This window comes from Leptodactylus fuscus, chromosome 5 (assembly GCF_031893055.1).
Source record: "Leptodactylus fuscus isolate aLepFus1 chromosome 5, aLepFus1.hap2, whole genome shotgun sequence".
Taxonomy (NCBI): Eukaryota; Metazoa; Chordata; class Amphibia; order Anura; family Leptodactylidae; genus Leptodactylus; species Leptodactylus fuscus.
Genome location: NC_134269.1, coordinates 159,665,082 through 159,685,753, shown reverse-complemented (window position 1 = coordinate 159,685,753; position 20,672 = coordinate 159,665,082). Strand labels below are relative to the sequence as shown.

The window sequence follows — 20,672 nt, the reverse complement described above, 5'->3', positions numbered from 1 at the left end:
CCGCAAATTGCCACAATTATCATTTATTATCATCATCACACTTGTCATTTATTATTATCACAGTTATCATTTAAAGGTCAAATTTGGTACTTAACTTAGGATGGTCATTCACTAGTGATCCAACTTCTGAATCCCTTCATCACATGTTAAAATGACAAGTTCTCAATCAATCCCTGCCATGAGTTATGGCCCGCTCTGGGCATGGGATGCAGACTGGGCAGGAGCGACTTTCCAATGACTTTGCCAAACAACAGTTTAAAAAAACCAACACAACAGATGAACTTTTTAATAAGCATCTGCATCCAGGTAGCATTAAGTAGAAAGTGGCCTAAAAAATCTATATATTACAAGCTTCACTACATCACACATCAAGTATGGGAAATGCAATACACAAGCATGAAATAGTATCCGTAAGCTATAAGTCAGGATGGCAGAAGTGTGGGCTATACTGTACCTGTCAGTCATCTCTAAAACTGAATTACAGAAAAATAATAGTAATACCTCTTACACATAAAATGCTTTGTTGCTCATAGTATACTCTTTTTAGGAAAGAATGTTCGACAGTTGTTATATGGGATCTATAGAATAACAATATTGTTCATGCAATTTCATGTCTGTTTCATAGATGAAGGGTGTTGATCAAATTTTGGGGCTTAAAACAAGAGCAATCGTATGTTCTAAATTCATAAACATTTTTTGTTATTTGTTGCAGAGGGGAAACTTAAAGAGAGTAATGTAATTCCACCACCTCCTAGAGAAGGTCAGTATACATAAAAACTACAGTATGTGCCATTGATACCAGTTTGGAGTCAGACACCGTATCTAATGATTTCAATTACACAATTGCTTTAGTTTGTTTTCAGTCATATGAGCAATTTATTTATCAGATTAGACAATAAAATTAAAATTTTACTTGACAATGTACATTGTGTAATTGTGTAATTCCAAGATCATATTCGAATAACTAAATATACACTATATAATTGTTGTGCAATAAATAAACCATAAAAATAGTAAAAAAGCAAACTTAGCTTTCGAATGTGTGGTGGTGGGCTCCCCCATCTAGGACCTCTCAAGAAGTAAATATAAGCCCTTGATTTTATCTTCCGTTACAAAAGTAAACAAATGTGATGGAAGCTAGCGTCCGCCATGTTGTTTACATTAGTGTCCATGTGAACATATATAGAATCAGTCTGTGACAGTTTTAATGTCCGTTGCTGTCATCCTATGTTGGAAAACAACAACGGACATTAGTAACGGTAGTGTGAACTTCCCCTATATCATAGTAAAAGAAAAAAAAAGCTACAAAAACTATCTCTTTCTGTTTAAACAATTATTTATTTCTATAAACATGAATATTATATACAGTTTTATGTGTTATTAGAGTCACCGGTATTTGATTTGTTCTCTTGGTGGCATTTTTTTATGGTTTGCTACTAGAGACCCAATATTGGGTGAAAAATTGTATGTACATTGTTAAACTTATTGTGATGTAGTGATGGGACATACCTTTCAGATAGGCATGCATAGGCTGAACTACAGCCCCAACAATGACATACAGGTTTCAGTAGCAACTGACTACAATTAAACTCCATGTAGTCTGTGTCAGCAATCATACTTTATTCCATCTGTTCCTTATTCCTAAGGCTGGTCTTACACGACCGTAATGTAAGTCCGCAAATGGTCCGCAATTGAAGGTTTTCAATTGCGGACCATTTGCAGACACATTATATTCAATGTGACCTCTTACACCATATATCTTATCCGCGATGTGGCCGGGCCGCAACCATGTTCCGCAATTTATAGGACATGTCCGTAATAGCCATGAATTGCGGCACTGCACGGACTCGCCCATAGAACTCTATGGGTGAGTGCGGCAGGACAAGGACGTCTGTGGAGCCTATGTTGCCGATCAGCAACTAGTGTTGCTAATCAGTCACTTGCGGACTGTACATTCCGTACGGTCGTGTAAGACCAGCCTTAGTAAGGTAAATTTGGTAGGTTAAGAAGTAGGGAACAGAAGGATGGCAATATGATTGTCTAAAAAAAAGTCCCATCCATAGAGTTTATTTGTAGTCACACAGGTCACTGTTCTGACTGCAGAAGCAACAATGCAATAATTGGATGTAAAATTGTAAATAGCCTTTAAATGATAACTCATTCTTCAAAAAACTTTGCATAAATCAGTAATTAAGTAACCTTTTAATAAATATCATCAGAGACGTATCTTCCTCTTTTGTTGCCTCTCTCCATTAAAATGGCTTTACGAAATTCATCTTGATCTAGCAGAATGTTACAAAGGTGTCAAGTAAGAGCTCACAATAGAAGTCTATGGAGAGGGAAGGGGAAAGTAAGCAAGAGCCCAGTGACAGAGGACAGATTGGACATAGAAGGGACTACAAAGGGAATTGCTATCTCATCTCAACTGCTTTATTTACACCAATACCGATCAGTACTTAAACTCTAGAATGATGGAAACCCTGCTAAAATGCAACATATAAGTCATATATTGGCCAAAAATAGTGTTATTCCTCATATACACACACTGTACTATTTTTATACAGAGTTTGTTGAAAGGTTAGGTAGACTGTCACGAGCTTGGAGTACATGTCTATTGCTCTCTTCCATATAGCAGTGAGGAAAGACAAGAGAGATATTACAGTATTAATAGCATCCATAGTTCATTGCATCCACATTAGCAGTATTGGTCGAAAGGTTGCTAGGGTCATTTCAAATGTAGTGTCTGCTTGATGTACGCACCATGAGCACTCCCATTACCAATAACAATTGTATCCATTGGCCATTGACTTGACATTTGTGAACAGAGTTCAGCCTACATGGGCCAATGTACATCAGAATACTCTTTCTTTGTCAGTTCTGGAATAGCATAGTTGACTAAACTATTGAATACAAAAGTATCCAGTACATTTTCACTAGAGAGATTTGCAAAAGAACACTTGCCGCAAAGAAGCAACCATCTAAGAAAAGCCTGTCTTGTGTTTCTATGTGAAATATGAACCTACTGTAAATTCTTTGTACCAAAGCCAAAAATATACAAACTTGTGGATGACCTGAGTTCCTAGAAAACAATTGTATTAGCACTTCTATGAATGGCATTGTTGGATAATTGACATATTATCAAACACCATAGAGCATCATTGGTAATGATTTTTCTGTTTAACACCTGCTAGATTATCTGCAAGAGTAGGCATAATAAAAGTTTAGCATCACATGTCTGGTTTGTTACTTGTGAAGCAAACCTATTAATCCCATCTGAGAAATGGCATGAAACATGAAAGCATATTTGTTGGCTTAATCCAAGTGCCAGTTGTCTTATCGGAGACAAGTATCTTATAATGTATCCCGTGTATTTAGTTTACTGTTTGATGTGTTAGATTAAGTGATCCTGAGACGGCACATAAAATGGCAACTTTTTGTATCATTTCGTCCAATGCTGATATTGGAATAAACAAAAAGATAACAAATGATATGCTCCAATGAGATTAGAGACAAAATTACGTTTGTGTCAAGTAGCAAATTCTGCTTACTTAGAATTTCTTAAAGCGTAACTAAACTTTCGGACAACTTTTGATTTTCTGGCAATATTTGGGTCATTAATAAATTTAGTAATATATTTTATTAACAATTTTAGTCCTTTCTGTGAAATCCTGTATTTCTTTATTCTCTCCTTTGCTTCTGTTTTGAGAACTGTTTCTTCCTCTCACTGATTGTTACAATGTATGGATGTGTAAAATGTAGAGAAAATGAGGGGAGGGGAAGGGGGATCACTTCAAACAGTTATACCTTGGGCATTATAAGGTTGCAGTGCTAACTAAATTATTTCCAAAATCACTGCTGCAAATAGATTAGGATATTTATATGCAGCTGCAAATATATATGATATAAATATCCCAATTCCGATTGTGTTTCAGATGGTACAACCTTAGTGTCTCATGAAAGAAGAGAATCTTCTCTTTCATATGACACTAAAGGCAAGTTTGTATGTTTTATAAGGCCTGAGATATAACTGAAGTGACCTTCCGCTACCCCCATTTTCTCTACATGTTACACAGCCCATACTCCATGAACAGTAACATTCAGTGAGAGGCAGGAACAGATCTCAATACACAATCAAGGGGACCATGTGACTGAAGTCAGAACACTAGTGATGAATACAATCATACCACAGCATCTTGGCAGTGACACCAGTACCAGCACTATAAAGGTAACATGGTATGTGTTGAAGCCAAATTATACCAGTTTACTGATAGAACAGATGGGGGATGAGTGCTGTAAACTACTTAATATATTGCTGACCAAGTATGTTCTGGATATTTTGTGGGTTTTCTGCATTCTTTGCAAATAAGAAACATCAACCTGTATATTCAGCACAAAAAATTCGTATAGTGTGTAAATTCACAAGACCAAAAGCAGAAGACTGAATAAAGATGACCAATTTAAGAAATGACTAAGCAAACATATATTTGGTTTTGATAACAATTTTATTTTGGGGGTTTCTTCTTGAAGTGTCTCCTTTACAAGTAAGTCTTAATTTAACTAATAAGCACAGATCCTCCAATATAATATGCAATAGATAAAACATAACTTTTATTGAGTCTCAATAAAAAAACAACCCCATAATCAACAAAAAATGTGTAGTAAAAATAATGGAACATTCTTATCACTTGCAGTAGGTAATAAAGCATCATGCACTAGGGTCACGCAGCTTAGCAGCAAGGGAAACACATTGGGTACAGGAGAACAGTACTAAAATACCCTGACATCCCAAAAATAGCCCCAGCCCTAACCACTGTGAGGTTAGTATGAGCTCCCCTGCACTCAGGGCTTAAAGCTCTGCAGCCTGGATCACCAGCTACTTCTTCTAAATATCTCCTGATGAGCATTTATGCGAAATGCATCGGCAAGGAGACATAAAGGTTTTATATATTGTATATTATATTGGAGGATCTGTCCTTACCAGATTCTGAGATCAGTGAGGAAGTTAATGCTTCTTTGGTTTTTGTGCTTTTTCATTTAAGTCTTATATTATCCAATAGTTTAGAATATTCGATAACTTGACCCCGGTGAAAGAATATTCAAAGTAGACTACGTGGCCTCAGCAGTGGTTATATGACTATTATTGTGGTGTATCTTTGGGGAAGCTGTAGTGATACATGGGTAAGACATTCTTTAAATACAACTGTGCAAGAACTTCTTTTACAATGTTCTCATGGAGAACATGAGTAAAGATTAAAGCAGGACCGTCGAGCCAAAAAAATGTGTTAAAAATGTGTTCTAGCATTGAAGGCCCCTGACTATGATAACTAGTTACTGCATGAAGTTGTCAGGTTAGATTGGAGTTTCCTGGCTTGAATAAGTGTGGAAACCACTAATCTAAGGAAGACATATTATTATTGATAAAATTTATATCACCGGCAGCAAGAATGACTGAAAATAGAGACCGGTGTGCTGACAGAAGGTTAAGTAATGGGGCTCTTGTTCCTAATGGGAATGGTTCATATGAAAATTGCTTTTTATGCCGTTCCATAATCATTTCCATAAATACCTGTGTTCCCTGTTTTATACTTTTGTTCTCTTAAATAAAGCTTTAAACACTTTACATGGCGGCAAACTGGACTTTGTTACGTCTGGAGGATCTTAAAACTAGTCAGGCACACCATGCCTTGCTTTGGTGTACACATTACCTCTGCTTCATGTGGTATGTATTTCCTCCTTACGCAAATTCCTTTTGTGTCTATGCACTTGCCTGCCAGTATCTTGAAGATAATTTTGTTTGCAGTCTTCTTGTCAGTCTTGTTAATACATATCACCTTCAACCCTGCGCGAAAGATGATCTAGTGTTCGCATGCTTGAAACTGTGGCAGGCTGGAAACTTGACAGATACTTCAAGGTTGAAGGCACAAGAATATACCAGGCAATTAGAACTATCATAGACAAGCATGTTACATCACCTATAATGTAGAATATCGCATATTGATTCAAATTTCACTATAGCTGGAGGTAGGAATACACCTTGTACAGATAGCAAAAAAAAGAATGAAGTATATTAAAAATGTTGGATCATGAAGTTGACTCTCGTCCATATGTCCTAATACATAATATGGATGTTATAGAGGTGTGTTCACCACTCAGAGCCTCCTTTATTCAGCCAGAAAGGAAAGCCATTTTGTATGAGTTCCTCCCAATCTAACATCTTAGTTGAGTTGTACATGTATTACATGGATATAGTCATTCATGAACAGCATTTAATGCTAAATTTCCCCCCTACTGTCCATTGAGAAGGGTTCCCACATCAAAATCAGAAGTGCTGGGTATAAGACTCAATATGAGATAATGCCCTTTAATGAAGACAATGACATACCTGTCTATGTAAGTTCTATCAAGATTTTTTATTAATGAAAGGTGTACTCTTAAACTGCTGTGTAGAAGCAGCATGGGGACTTCATGGTTAGCATTTTTGCCTTCCATTTGTGCACATGGTTTTACTCCAGCGATTTGAGCTCCATCCCAAAAACTTATAAAAGTTGGCCTCAGTGTTTCCGTGCCTGAAATGTGATTGTGAGCCTGACCAAACATAGGAACCGACATCTGTACTAACACATTTAGTGCTGGGGTCACTGGACTGACTATGCCTCAGATTCCTTATGGCAGCTTTACTTCAGAATTATTGTCATATTATTGAAAGTGTACAGTTTCATACAATGCTACACTATTGTATAGTTTGCAACTTTGCAAGTATACAAGATTATTATTTTTTTCTAAATCTGCAAACATAATTTAATCCCAGCAGAGGAAATCAAACCCAATAATGAAGAAGTGAAGAAAGAGCAAGGTGAGTGGTGCCTGGCATGGTACACTAGACCACATAAAGGGCAGTAGAAAGTTAGTTGGAGTTTTTGTAGAATTCTTGTAGTTATGCATGGTGTTGCAAAATTGAAAGGGAATCTGTCAGTAGAACTCAGCATATCAACCCAATGAGGGTGCTCGTGTATATTGACAAAAAATGTGATATTTCAGCAATGGAGATAGCAATTCACAAGAGGAAAACTCTATTTGATTCAGGTGACCCTAACTTGTCTAACTGGAGGCTTGGCTCGCTATGCCGAGTTCTGTTGACAGGCTCCCTTTTAGGGAATGTTATGCATCTTTCATGCATTGTCAGTTGTTCGTATTTTTCCTTACTGGGTGTTCACTTTATTTTCTTTTTTACATTTATGCCTCATCCATGAACAATAGGCGCTATAAATAGGCCTTCTCTCATTGATTCTGCTAATCTTATAGACTTCAGTAGAGTAATGACTGCTCATGCAAGAGATCTTTTTTATGTTTACAAAGAGCATGTGGAAATAAGCCTGAATTTTCTGTTGAACCATATCTTTATATCAGATACTGTGCAGCTTAAAGAACAGTGGTTTCTGTTGGCCTTTGCTTAGTAGCCATTCATGAAAAAAGAAGCAATAGTCTGAAATATCACTATTGACCCTTAGGTATCAAGACATGTAACAAAGGCCAGGATCACCAAGAGAAAACTTAACCTTTAATAATAAATATATTAAAAGGAGCCCAAAAGAAGAACCAAAACATAAACATATAGTGCGAGTAAGTGAGCTTTATTGACATTACTGTAGGTAGAGTATTTGGGTCTGCCCTTATAAAGGCAAACATTTTGGGAGGGGTATTAGGGTTAACAATAGGGTAACATTAATCCGTCCATATTGACATGACCTGGTGACTCCTGCTTTATTTTGACCTCTCCCTTGCATGTATGAGTAAGTCAGATCCATTTATATTTACTCGCACAATAAGTTTTATTGTTTCTCTCGGCTCTTTTTAATACATTTATTATAAAAGGACAATTTTTATTTTGGTGATCGCGGCTTTTGATACATGTTACTAGCCAGTCACTGGCTGTCTTGTGCCACACACTCAGGCAGCATGAATGAGGTCAGTGATTTACTGTATAGCACTCAGGTTTGTATAGAAGACATCATCTCTGCACTCAAGTGAAAATGTCCAACCAGGAAACTCAGATTTGCGGTTCTGGAACAACAGGGGATTCACCAGATAAGCAATGGGGCTTTTAGTTTCGTATGGCATATTATGTGGGATACATTTTAACCATTCTATAAAGGGACTCTATCATTCAGAAAACGGATTTTGAGCTAAGCATATGCCTGAATAGACTTTAAAAAGGCTATTCAGGGGCTGCCTCCAGTTCTTCCAAAGACCCCCTTCCCTGTGCGTCCAAGCACCATTTTAGTGTAGCTTGCTATAGAACAGCATAATGAGCAGTATGCTGAGTTCTATTGGTAGCTACAAGAAAATGGCGCTTGGGCATGTGCAGTAGTGCTCAGAACAGAGTGTTGACAACAGAAGATGTAGGCGGTACAGCAAGTGTGGAGGAGGAGGGCATAGCGGATCACAAGCCACAGAGGGGTGTTACTGAGGTATGACGCGGGGGTGCTTGCTGGCCCTGGAGAACGCCCAGTGTGCTTGGTGAGCCTCATTAGCATATCATTTTTACTGATTTTTACTAAAAACGGGGGGGGGGGGGGTGTCTTTGGAAGAACGGGCTATTCAGGCATATGCTTAGCTTAAAATCCATTTTCTGAATGATAGAGCCCCTTTAACCGATCAAAAGTCCTATCCTGACCTCAGGTCTTATGATCCAAGTTAGCAGTATCATCACTTTAGTACAGACCATGTAATATGGATTTACTGTATATAGAATAGAAAAGTCTTTCCTGAAACTGCCTAGCATTATCTACCAAGCAATGAAAACTTATTACCCATCTATAGTTTGAGAATTTCACCCACTGATTCCATGGAATTGTTCCCCATGGTCTTTGTTCAGTGGCCACACAGAATACCTTACCATTCTTAATAAATAACCATGATAGTCAATCACTGGCCAACCCATTGACTTACTAGCCATATAGACAGCCAAACGTTAAATCGTATTATTGCTGCAGTTGGATAAACTAAGCCAAAATGTTTTGTAACATGGAAAATAATTATTGTACCTTCTGTACAGAGCAAAGCAAACCTAAAGATGCTGAGCCTGAAAAGGATAAAGGTGAGTAAAACATAGTTGTGGGTTGCCTGTTTAGTGGACTAGTGCTTGCCTTAGGGTTCCTTTCATGCACTATTCTGAATTTCGTAGTATTAGGGCTTGCATAATCTGAATTGTCTGTATTTTTAGCATGCTTGACTTTAGTAGAAATTCTAGCTCACTGTTTTTATTATTGTAAGCTTTGTAGTTCTGCAGAGCTTATTAAGGGTACATTATATCCATACAGGACTGAAACACTGTAGCCTATCTTGTGTAAATCGGCAGCAGGAAAAAAGCCAATGGTGTCACTTTCAATACAGAAATGCAGGTGATTTGTCACAGACTTCATCCTTTCCATGGTGAAGCGCTAACTCCATGGTGAAAACTGTCACCATATTGATATTAAAATCCACACCTTGGGGAATTTTTGACACATTCTTTGTGGATCTTTTTTTCAGTACGTGGATAACATTTCTTCTATCCATGTTCCTGCCTCTGAAAAAAGCTGCTTATTTTCTGCACAGAAATTCTACAGTATTAAAGTCCCCTCTTTATCTATAGTACCATGAGTCCAGTCACCAGATTTTACACTTGATTAGACACCATGTTATGCTTTAAATGTCACTTTCTTTGTGCTCTGCACCACTATCTCTCTCTGCAGTGCATAGTGTGAATATCCTTTTCTCTTTATAGTCTCCTGCATAATCTGAGACCTGAATATACAGTCAGGGACACTGAACTGTCATCTCCTTCACTATAACTGGGTGACAGGAGTTGTCTTATCAGCAGTAGCTAGGGATAGGAGTGTGTGCCTCCCTGAGATTAAAGAGGATCTTTCATGTCCTCAGACACATGCAGCTGCAGCCTCCTTGCTCTCACACACACACAACAGAGCGTGCTCGCTGAGACTTCCAGGTGCACGCTAGAGGCTAATTAGCATATGAATAAAAGTGGGCTCATTAAAAAACGACCGAGGGGATTAACATACAAAAGGTATGTGTGGAATAGCCTTTTTAAAGGCTATGCAAGTATGTGCTTAGTTAAAAATGAGTTTTCCCAATGATAGAGTCTAGAGATGAGCGAACACTGTTTGGATCAGCCGTTCCGAACAGCACGCTCCCATAGAAATGAATGGAAGCATTCCATTCCATTCATTTCTATGGGAGCGTGCTGTTCGGAACGGCTGATCCGAACAGTGTTCGCTGATCTCTAATAGAGCCCCTTTAACAAATTCATTAAAATGTGCGCAATATAGAACCACTGGAGGCATCGGACATACTAGTAGTGATCAAATTTATTGCAGAACTTTCCGAAATTGCCGCGTATGCTGCTGAAACAACCACATGAAACACATATGTGGTAATGAACCTCACTTACAGCAATTTCTGTAACTAATCTGCATCCTATGAATAACCAGAATGAAGATATGTATGGACATATGATGCTGGATTAAACCTACGTTGAGAGAGTTACTGATACCATAGAATACTATGATTTCACTAATAAATCTAGAAAGTGAATTGATTTGTATGAAAACTTCAGTCTGATAAAACACCTAAATATTTTGCAACAAGGAAAATAATTGTACTTCCTGCACAGAACAAAGCAAACCTAATGATGCTGCACCTGAAAAGGCAAAAGGTGAGTACATTGTATCTGTGGAATGCCTGTGTACGGGACTAGTGCTTGCCTTAGATTTCCTTTTTTGCACCATTCTGAGTGTAATAGTAATAGGGTTTGCATTGCCTGAATTGTGTGCACTTTTTGCATGCATGACTTCAGTTCAGTCTTGATTGTTGTATATCTTTTTTTTTTTTTTTATTCTTTGTGTTCTGATTCTACTTCTGTGTAGCATCACCGAATCACAATGGATTTATTTACACATATGATCATTATGAAATCACCTGTAAAGCTTTAATCATGTCTATTATGTGACACATCCATCATAGCTTTTAGGTCGGGGCCCCATGCAACGTAAACGCTGCAGCAAAATCTGCAGCATTTTACAGTACTGGCAAAGTGGATTCTGGCTAATACCATCCTCACATTGCAGAAAAAAATCTGCAGTGGACAGGCTGCAATTTCAAAAATGCTGGGGGTTTTGTAAATTGTAGCATATCAATTATACCTATGGAAATGCTCTTGGTTTCTGTATAGGTATAACCGAGGCTTTTCTGTGAAAAGAAAAATGGGGAAAAAAAACTGCAGTGCATTTCCACCGTGGTCTATTTCACAGTGCATTTTGGCTATGGCTTGCTGCATGCAGCCTTATGCTAAAGGAGTTTTCTGACCCTAAGTGCATTTTTCATGCTGATGACCTATCCACAGGAGCAGAAAGCTTGGGGTTTCCATAGGACAGGCCATCAGTATCTGTTCTCTTAGGGTTCAACATCTGGACCCTGCACATATACACTGATGTAGCTGCCTCCACACCCTGGAAGATATAGCAGTGGGCAGGGAGTGGAAGCAGTATATCCTATTCAAATAATAGTAGAGGAACTGCTAAACAGTGGGCGGTGGTCCTTCATTGTAGAGTTGAGGGGCTATAGAATTGTAGCCCTGCTCCTATTGCTTGAATAGGAGAGGAGTGCTTCCGCTTCTTATCAACTTCTTCAGCTTCCACTACCCAGAGGCAGCCGGATCAGCAGATCTGCTAAGGATAGGTCATCAGTATTAAAAATCCATTTTGTACCGGAAGATTCCTATTATTCAGTTTTCTTCTCCAATGGCTGAAAAACCCTAAATGAATCCACTGTGTCTTATTGTAGGTACTGAATGGAAACCTTAAAGGCCAGTTAGAAGAATTATTTTAAAATAAGGTGCCCTGTATGACTGAATATACAGTATGTAAGGTTATGCACTATAGGCATTGCTATTGATGAATGGATTTTCCAGCTGATGTTTTTTTAATGTATTTACATATGTTCCATTATAGGCCTTTAGAATACAATGCATGAGCATGTGAACACATAAGTCTATGGTATTGATTCTTTACACATAATAAAGGCACGTAAGCAAGTTTAAAGTATCTCAATGTATCTAGATGAAAAATGCTTTCTTTTTATCAAACTTTGTATCTTTGTGTAAATGGAAATTTATTTTTGTGTAAATTGATTCAACTTGTATTGAGACCAGATAAATAAAGCACATCCTACACATCCATTCCTAAGCCCTCGCGCAAACAAAAGTGTTATTGCTTTGTATATGCTTTAACGTGTAGGCCATAACCTTCCTATTACCTTCTTTGGGACCTTAAACCTCTATATGTTTTCAATTTGACACAGATACAGATTTTCTTGTCAAAATTCTGTCTCCAACCAAATGTGTGTGTTTCATCAGACATTATATTATGAAGATATCGTTCCCTAGACGTCAGGGCTGTTTTGACACATTAGCAATGAATAATAGGATATACAGTATGTGTAATGCATTGTACAGAGCATCATACAGGAGTGTGTGTAAGGTGTAAAGGTGTTTCAATTATTATTATTATTATTATTATTATTATTATTAGTAGTAGTAGTAGTAGTAGTATTAATAATAATAATAATAATAATAATATAGTATTATTTATATAGTACCCATAAATGCTGCAGCACTTTATAATCTAATGGCCACAGTAAACTATGCTGTTAGTGTAACACGCCAGCTGTGGACTATAAACCTAGCTTGCAATTTATAACAATGCATTTAGGATTAGGTTTCATCTCTCATATATACCATATTGCTGGCGTTGTTGCTTAGTGATGGGAGCCATGATGCCAATACTCCAACATAGACTGCTGCTGCCATTGAATGACTGCAGTCATGTGCTGTGTCCATGTACACAGATTGGTGGACAATTGGCACTGGATCATTGGGAGAACAGAGAGGTGAGTACTATTATTTTTTTATGTTCAATTTGCCACTGAATTTAGATTCTTTGATACCAGGATAGCCCCTGTATATATTATGATATTATGTTTATTCTGTTTATCCACTGCAGCCATAGCTATCTTTCATATGACTTAATTTATAATAGTGGTTTCGCAGCAGCCAGAAGTTGTCATAAGGGACCTGATTTGCTGTGACATTTTCTAGTGGATGGGTAACTCGATAGATTGGTATTGTTGGCACCTTCTTATGGGGCATAAATCACTGACCTTTGGTTCAGGCTTTCGCTAACATTCCAAAATATCACTTACAGTCGCCGCTTTGGACTTGTATGTTTGTTGGTGACACACTTGTCAGAAAATGTGTCCCTGGATGCAGCCCCTCAGTTCAAGGTTAATCTGTTTGTATTGCATTGTACCAATAATAGTCCCATAAAAATCTTGGGCACTTGTGGCATGGAAGCGAATACACTGGTTATACATATACCCAAATAAGTTTTGGCTGTCTTTTCAGCCACAATGTTGGATTCATTCCAAGGATTGAGAGGATAAGATCATGTGAAGATGGTTGAGAGAAATGAGTTCATCATCTTGTCATTCAGCTTCCTGCAGGATATGACATGCTTAAGTGCTCTCTATATGATCTTATTAATGCAATGTAATGCAGGTCTCCGGTCTCATCGGGTTTCTTGATTTGATTTTCTAATTTTAGAAAGAGTACCCACGAACACCAGTAGTTTATATACAGGAATGTGCACTGTATGCATTATTAGTGATGTATGCTGAGGATCAGATTTATACAAACATGTCCGACCTTAGATTTTTATTATACCTTTACTTTCACATTAGAACTTTTTGCAGGAGGGTTTGGTGCACAGTATGTAGCTGGGTATAGAGTATCAGTTTGGAAAAATAATTTCAGATTTTCAATAACCACAATAAAGATATGAAGAACGTTCTTGTGCATAAATATCATCAATTGAAATTACAGTCCTAAAAAAAATGTATTCACCCTTTGAATGTCTCAGGTGCATTGTCACACCTGTAAGCACCGTTTTACTTTGCCCTGGTCATTGTCACTTGACTGTTGTAGGCAATCCCCTGGCCTCAGAGGTCACATGTGCATAAATGGGACCTGATCACTGAGGCCAGTGATTGGCTGCAAAAGTCACATGACAACATGAGGATTGGGGGCTGCAATGGTGGGATCTTTAAAGGGTGAGTACAGCTATTTGCTTTATACTAAACGTTTTCCTTTGGTCGATTCCTTAAAAATATGTCAGACATCCGGTTTCATGAGCAGTAGGTAAACACTACGCATAATGCTTTTGGTAGCTCTCCATATATTATTGTGTACAATAAGAAAGCTCTATTACTTATATATACTTTATAAACCTGATAATACAAACTACATGTTGTATTTCATTTACATCAAGAACCCATGGGACCAATATGTGTTTTCCTAAAGTTATTGTAAAGGTGTGTTCTGTTACGTCGAAGGCTTGGGCTCAGTGGAGCCATCTAGTCACAGGAACTGTAATGCCATATGGCATAGGTAGATGCTTATAAACTAGATCAGTGTTTCTCAACCTTTCAAGCTAAGTATCCCCTTACGAAAAAAGTTGCAACTCAGCAGCCTCAACTCATGTGACAAATCCTGTTTCCAATCTCAAGTGGGGAATTAAAACAGGCACCAACTAAAAATTCTATACGTTTTTAGCTTCTGACCAGTTAGATCAGAAGCTATTGGTCTATTCAGCACAGATTACCCACTGCTGTAGAGGAGCCCCCATTAAACATGATGTATTCTAATGTTTGCTTGTTAACGTATGTGCCTCAGAACCTGAGTATTTGCTGAATGTCACTTCCAGAGCACTACATGAGACTATATGGCATACTCCCTTGGGTGCACATAGCACAGGTTGAGAACCACTGAACTAGATGGATCAGATTATGTTTTATAAAAAGTATAAAACATAATTTGAACCAGAATGGAAATTATGTTACTTGTATTTCATTTCTGAGATTGCTTTATTGTGTCGCTATGTGCCAGAGAAGGTATAACACATGTAAGGGCTCGTTCACACGGTGTAACGTCCCGCGAGATTTGGCACGTGTACGCCGCGTGACCCTTTGCGTGCCGTACACGCTCCCATTGAGTTCAATGGTAGCGGGGATTGTATGCGCCGCGCTAGTTTGCGGCTGTGAATAAATGCACGGCCGCAAACTAGCGCGGCGCATACGATCCCCGCTCCCATTGAACTCAATGGGAGCGTGTACGGCACGCAAAGGGTCACGCAGCGTACACGTGCCAAATCTCGCGGGACGTTACACCGTGTGAACGAGCCCTCAGGCTCGATTCAATGCATGTGTTTTACATTTGTTTAATGGATGCAAAAAAACAGGCAGAAGCAAATGGATCCTTCATTGATGTCTATGGAAACAGATGGCCACCCACATGCCTACCTTTTTTGCATCTCATTTAGTACATATGATGTTACAATATGATGCCCTAAAGTGGTCATGGATTTATTGTTTATGTTTCTGTTTGACATGATTCTAAGTAGTTTCCATACTCAGAAATACTATTAAGCTACAGTATCATTCATCAGTACAGTAAGGCAATTAACATAGGAGAATATTTGGTTTCCCACAGTGTAGTTTTGTAGCAGATGGGACTGAAGCCTCCAGCCGTAAAAGATATCTTGACAGCTATAGCTGTCCAGTATGTGGCCTGTCAGTAAAGATCAGAGAGGTTTAGTTCCAGATTATCACACGGCGCCTTTGCCTTTGTAAAATATGAACCACTCCTGGATGACATGTATTTTTTATTAAAATTATTATATTCCCTAATATAAAAAGATAACAAGGATTGAACTAGAAACATAAGGAAATTAAGAAGAAACAATCTCCCAGCAGGAATGATATAGAAACTTTATTAGTTATTTACCGTATGTGTATGTTAATATGGTGAAAGATGTTATTTAATTCATTTTACCTGCTGTACATCCTTGTTGTCTATGATGACAGCTGCACAATTCACCTAAAAATGAAGCACTGAATTAAAAGACGACAAAATACGGCTGCTTTCTTCCAGAAAGGGCACCACTTCTAACCATTGACTTCAATAAGGATAAGTTGCAGTATTGGACATAACACGTGGCTGAAACCATTATGGTTCTGTTTCATTTTTTAGATTAGTTACATCAGAGAAAAAAAAATATTTATAAGGTAGGAAACACAGTTACTAAAGATGATATTTTCTTCCCTAGATATACAAATACATTTCCAATATTTGGTTCTTTAAAACTACTACACACCTTTGACTAATATTACTTTTACCTAGTAATATCATATGTACTCTACATACCAACAGAGCTTTACTATAAATACATCTACTGCTAAAGGGAGGGGGGATAAAATCATTAATGAAGAGTAAAAAAGCGTAGTTCCTGTCTCTCCATCACTGACCACCAAGAACACTCCTATGATATTCTACCACATAATGTAAAAGTGTTGTGTGTAGTCTACCTTGATAATGTTACATGTGCTTAATATGTTGAAGACCCATTCATTGTGTATATGGTACACATTTACTTGCAGACATGGAAGACAGTGATGTGACGTCGTCTTCAGAAGGTCAGATGTGTGGTTGACCATCATTTCAATGTGTTTTCTTTTCCTTGCTTTTGTGAACATTCCTAACATTTCCAAGACTCTGGAAAGCTTCCCATGTTCTCATTTAATCCTGGACCACTTGGTGTACATCTCATTTTTGCCTTCATTTTCTCCTCACTGATGGCTTGTTTCTCATTTCAGCTACTGAAAATTGAAAGCTTTTCCCCATACTTTGCAGCTTCTTGAGTGTTTCAGGCTTCTGCTACAATTCTGATTTCTTTTTTTCAGGATGTTTACAATTTTTTTTTCCACTACAAGGGAAATGCCCAACCTATAAACTAGATATATGCATGGATCATTAACTGTATTTTATGTTTTCAGATGAAGATGAGTCTTCTTCAACTAGTACTCCTCCTCCAGGTAGAATTTTATTTACTTACAATAATATGTTCTTTCTTTTTTCTATCCATCACCTTTAGAATCAATCTACTGCAAGTGATACACAAATTCTACTTACAGACAGCTAATAGTAGAAGCCATTCCATATAACTCAAATAGGTTTTCTCAGTAACAAAATGTAACCAGTATCCAGAGAAAAGGGATAAATATCTGAATGATGAGCCCCTCGGCAAGCACAGACCAGTCCCCTGTATGGGGAAGTTGTAGTACTCAACCACTGATACATTCACTTTTGTAGGGCTGACAAAGATAGCGGAGTATATTGCTTCATCAGTTCCATGAACGTGGAATTCAGGAACCCCAATTCTTGTGATTGATGTTGATAGAGACTAATTGTTGTCAGTGAGAGAACTTCTTTAAGATAGGGACCCATGCGGTTTGGCCACTGCAGAAATGCTGCGGCAAAAAACACTGAGATTTACAGTCCCTGCAAAGAAACATTGCGGAAAAATACACAAAGAGGAAAGGCTGTGTGTGAAGGATCTCGCCTCGCCAAAGCCACTTTGACCCAGCCTCTGGCCTACCTGGTCTTGTGACGAGCAAAACTGCCATCACCTTCTTACCTTTACCATCCGCTCTCACCCTGAGAGAGAGACCGGATCTTATAGGATAATCTGAGATGAGCGTTCTAAAGTTTTATATTTATTAACCCAAGAGGGTCGATACAAGACAACCAACATACATAGAGATATATGCTAGCGGATACAAGCTTATATGGTTACAGAAAGGTATGTTACAGTGCAGTAAGATAAAAAGAATAAAAGATTAGAAACAGAATTATAATACCCAGTGGGTCTCCGGAGTTCACCTCATGAAATCCAGGGCACAGTCCTTTACAGTCCATAAGTAGTTAGAGTCCATAAGTAATCCTTAGGTGGTAAGGGTTTAACTCCCCATTAGCAGAATAGTCCAGGGTGCATGGTATCTCCATAGGCAATAGAGACCTTAGTCCAAGGGATTAGCTTCCACAGCATCACAGCACTTCTTGACACATCCCAGCAGTCCAGGAAGAACAACAAGACCCTGGGGCCTAGTCATGTGTGACAATATATTTCCACTCAGCCCCCCTCCCACGATGATGTCAGCAAGGTGGGCAGCTCTCCCCCTCACCTTGTACCAGTATAACTATATACGGTCATAACTCTTTGAAAGTCTCTTATGAAGTCAGCTTGTCTGCTAAAAGGTGATAGCATGGCTCTCAGTCCACTGATCCCAGACACCCCTTGCTAAGAATAACGAAGTTAGCACAATCATGACAATGCTGTGCCCAGGTTGAGACAAAGGGATGAGCCAAGCTACCTCCAGGGAAGAATTAGGCTTGGACAATTGGACACTATCTCTGGCATCTTGCTAATTAGGTCAAGTAAATTAACAGGGCAAAAGGGAAATATATCTGAGAAGGCAGTGAAAAAACCCCATAACTCTGGGCCATTCATCACACTGTGATTTCCAAAACCAGTGCGTTTCCAGTCAGTTATACTGACGGAAATGCTTGCAGTTTCCCTAAAGGTATAATTGAAGCAGAACGTCCGTAGAGGTGAACCTTCTGGACTTTCCATGAAAAGTCCATGTGGGAAAAACTGTGATGCATTTCTGCCATGGTTTTTCCTGTAGTGCTTTTTCACTGCAGCCTGCTACATGGGGCCTTTCCATCTTTTACTTGTATCTTCTCATGTCAAAGCCAGAATGGCAATCCTAGAATATCTTTTGTATCATTCACATATGTCAGATGGCACAGATACCCTCAGGTCCAAGAACAATAAAGATTTAGAATTTATTGACTTTATGTACAGTCTTACACCAGTGATTATAAAGACATAACGCTTATGATGAGACATTTTTTAGTAGATTTGTATTGCTTGAGGACAGGTACTGAAAAACATTAAAATACAAACACATCTATGGAAAGAAATGTGATGCTTACGGAAATTTAGATCCAAGGAATTAACACCCAAGTCCACCAGAGAAAGGATTAAAGATGGGCTACGTAAACCTCACAATAGAACAGCAGGAAATGAGGTTCCCATTATGGCACATCCTATCTCCAGGACTAGGCTGTCACTAAGTAACTTCTAAGAGATCATTCCTGTACCTAACAATACAATTTCTTCACTATGTATATAGTTATAAATAAAGAAGTTCATTACAACAACCTACTTTCATTGACCTTATACTAACAGAAGTGAGTTTACATTCCAAATAACTAGAGTTAACTGAAACAATAGTATTGATGTTTTGACATATTAGAGTATGTTCACATAGCAACCTTTTCCGATTTGTGAACTTTCCACGTGGCGAGCTGTGATGGGATGCTGATGCAACATTGGCATTCCCTCGCGGCACCCCGCTCCTGATTAGGCCCAAATGAATGAGCCTAAACAGGAGCATGTCTCAAGCTGCGGATGCTGTCGCTGACGCAGCCGCAGAAGCCGTGGCAAGATAGGTCATTCCGCTTCTTTTTTCTGCTATTAGCTAGCGGAAAAAAAAGCGAGCAGCTCCCATTGAAGTCAATGGGAACCATTTTTTTTTAATGGTATTGTCATTACTTATAAGGCCTCCATAGCCATAAGAGAAAAACCTGCCAATTATAGTGGGACTGGTTGACTATCTTAAAGTATATGTATGGCGGCCTCCAAATTTTCCCCTAGATGATGATGGCGAAAGAAAGAATTGGGCATTTTAAATTTAACATGCCAGTTTCTTTGTTTCCTCAGTCAATAAGCTACCATCTGAGGTGCCTTCTATTCAACCAATAGTTATTGAAGGTGTCTAGGCACCTATAAGATATAGGTTTTGTCTTGACTCTACTACAAGATTATTTTATTTTATTTTGGATCCAGTTATACCCACTCCCCTGATATACATGACCACTGTAACTAACATTATTCTTAACCATTAACAACCAGGGACCAAATATATCTCTTGTTGGTGGTTGCTCATTGCTGCTCAGCGAAGGAAGTATCTCCTGCTGGGGACTGCCCAGTGTAAACACAAGATTTAAGAATAAGTGCATAGTGCTGATGGATTAACATGGCAGCAGGGAACATTAACTAAGACATCCAGGTCTGATATCTGTATGTGCTTTTCAGGCAATGATAGAAGTTTGGCCTATAAGACTGCCTATAAGTAGACTGAGTCTAAACAATCACCAGGAAATGATATAAATAAATATATAATTATTAGTCATATTGTAATTTTAGTTTCAGGTTGTCACACAAAACATTGCTGGACATAACTACAATTTTCTTTTCACTATTTTCTATCCAGTTTTAGAAATTTGTACGATTTCATATTCAAGCTATTAAATAATTTTTCTTCCAGATGATTCTCGTTCTTCGGATAGGAAAGGCTCTGGTAAGTCACGGTGATATCTTCACAAAAACATATCTCATGCACCACCAACCATACAGTCAAACTATAGCTGATATACAGGTCACACTACTGTTAAGAAGACAGAGGTTGGTTAACAACAGACAAATACTTACTCTGTACAATTTTACATGGATAAGAGTGGAACAGCTGATCTTAATGCCGGTCCACAAAAACAATTTTTAAATAAATACCCATTTACAGAATTCCAACTTAAATAGCGGAGCCCCCTTTACAGGACTTTCCACTACTAGCCAGTGGGTATGACTGTCATGAACAGG

At 38.3% G+C, this 20,672-nt stretch overlaps 1 protein-coding gene across 14 annotated transcripts in view; it reads left to right on the top strand.

Annotated features, from left to right (window-relative positions):
- The window catches only part of MYBPC1 (myosin binding protein C1), an 82,113-nt gene that overhangs the window by 17,897 nt on the left and 43,544 nt on the right, over positions 1-20,672 (top strand). For 8 of the 14 annotated variants that reach the window (XM_075274612.1, XM_075274602.1, XM_075274611.1 and 5 more), the window contains exons 3-8: positions 713-760; positions 6,809-6,853; positions 9,056-9,097; positions 10,673-10,714; positions 16,945-16,983; positions 20,344-20,376. In XM_075274612.1, the coding sequence (XP_075130713.1) occupies positions 713-760; positions 6,809-6,853; positions 9,056-9,097; positions 10,673-10,714; positions 16,945-16,983; positions 20,344-20,376 (249 nt within the window). Of the gene's footprint in view, positions 1-712; positions 761-6,808; positions 6,854-9,055; positions 9,098-10,672; positions 10,715-16,548; positions 16,585-16,944; positions 16,984-20,343; positions 20,377-20,672 lie in introns of all 14 variants that reach the window. The other 6 variants (XM_075274613.1, XM_075274605.1, XM_075274603.1 and 3 more) reach the window with 6 other exon arrangements.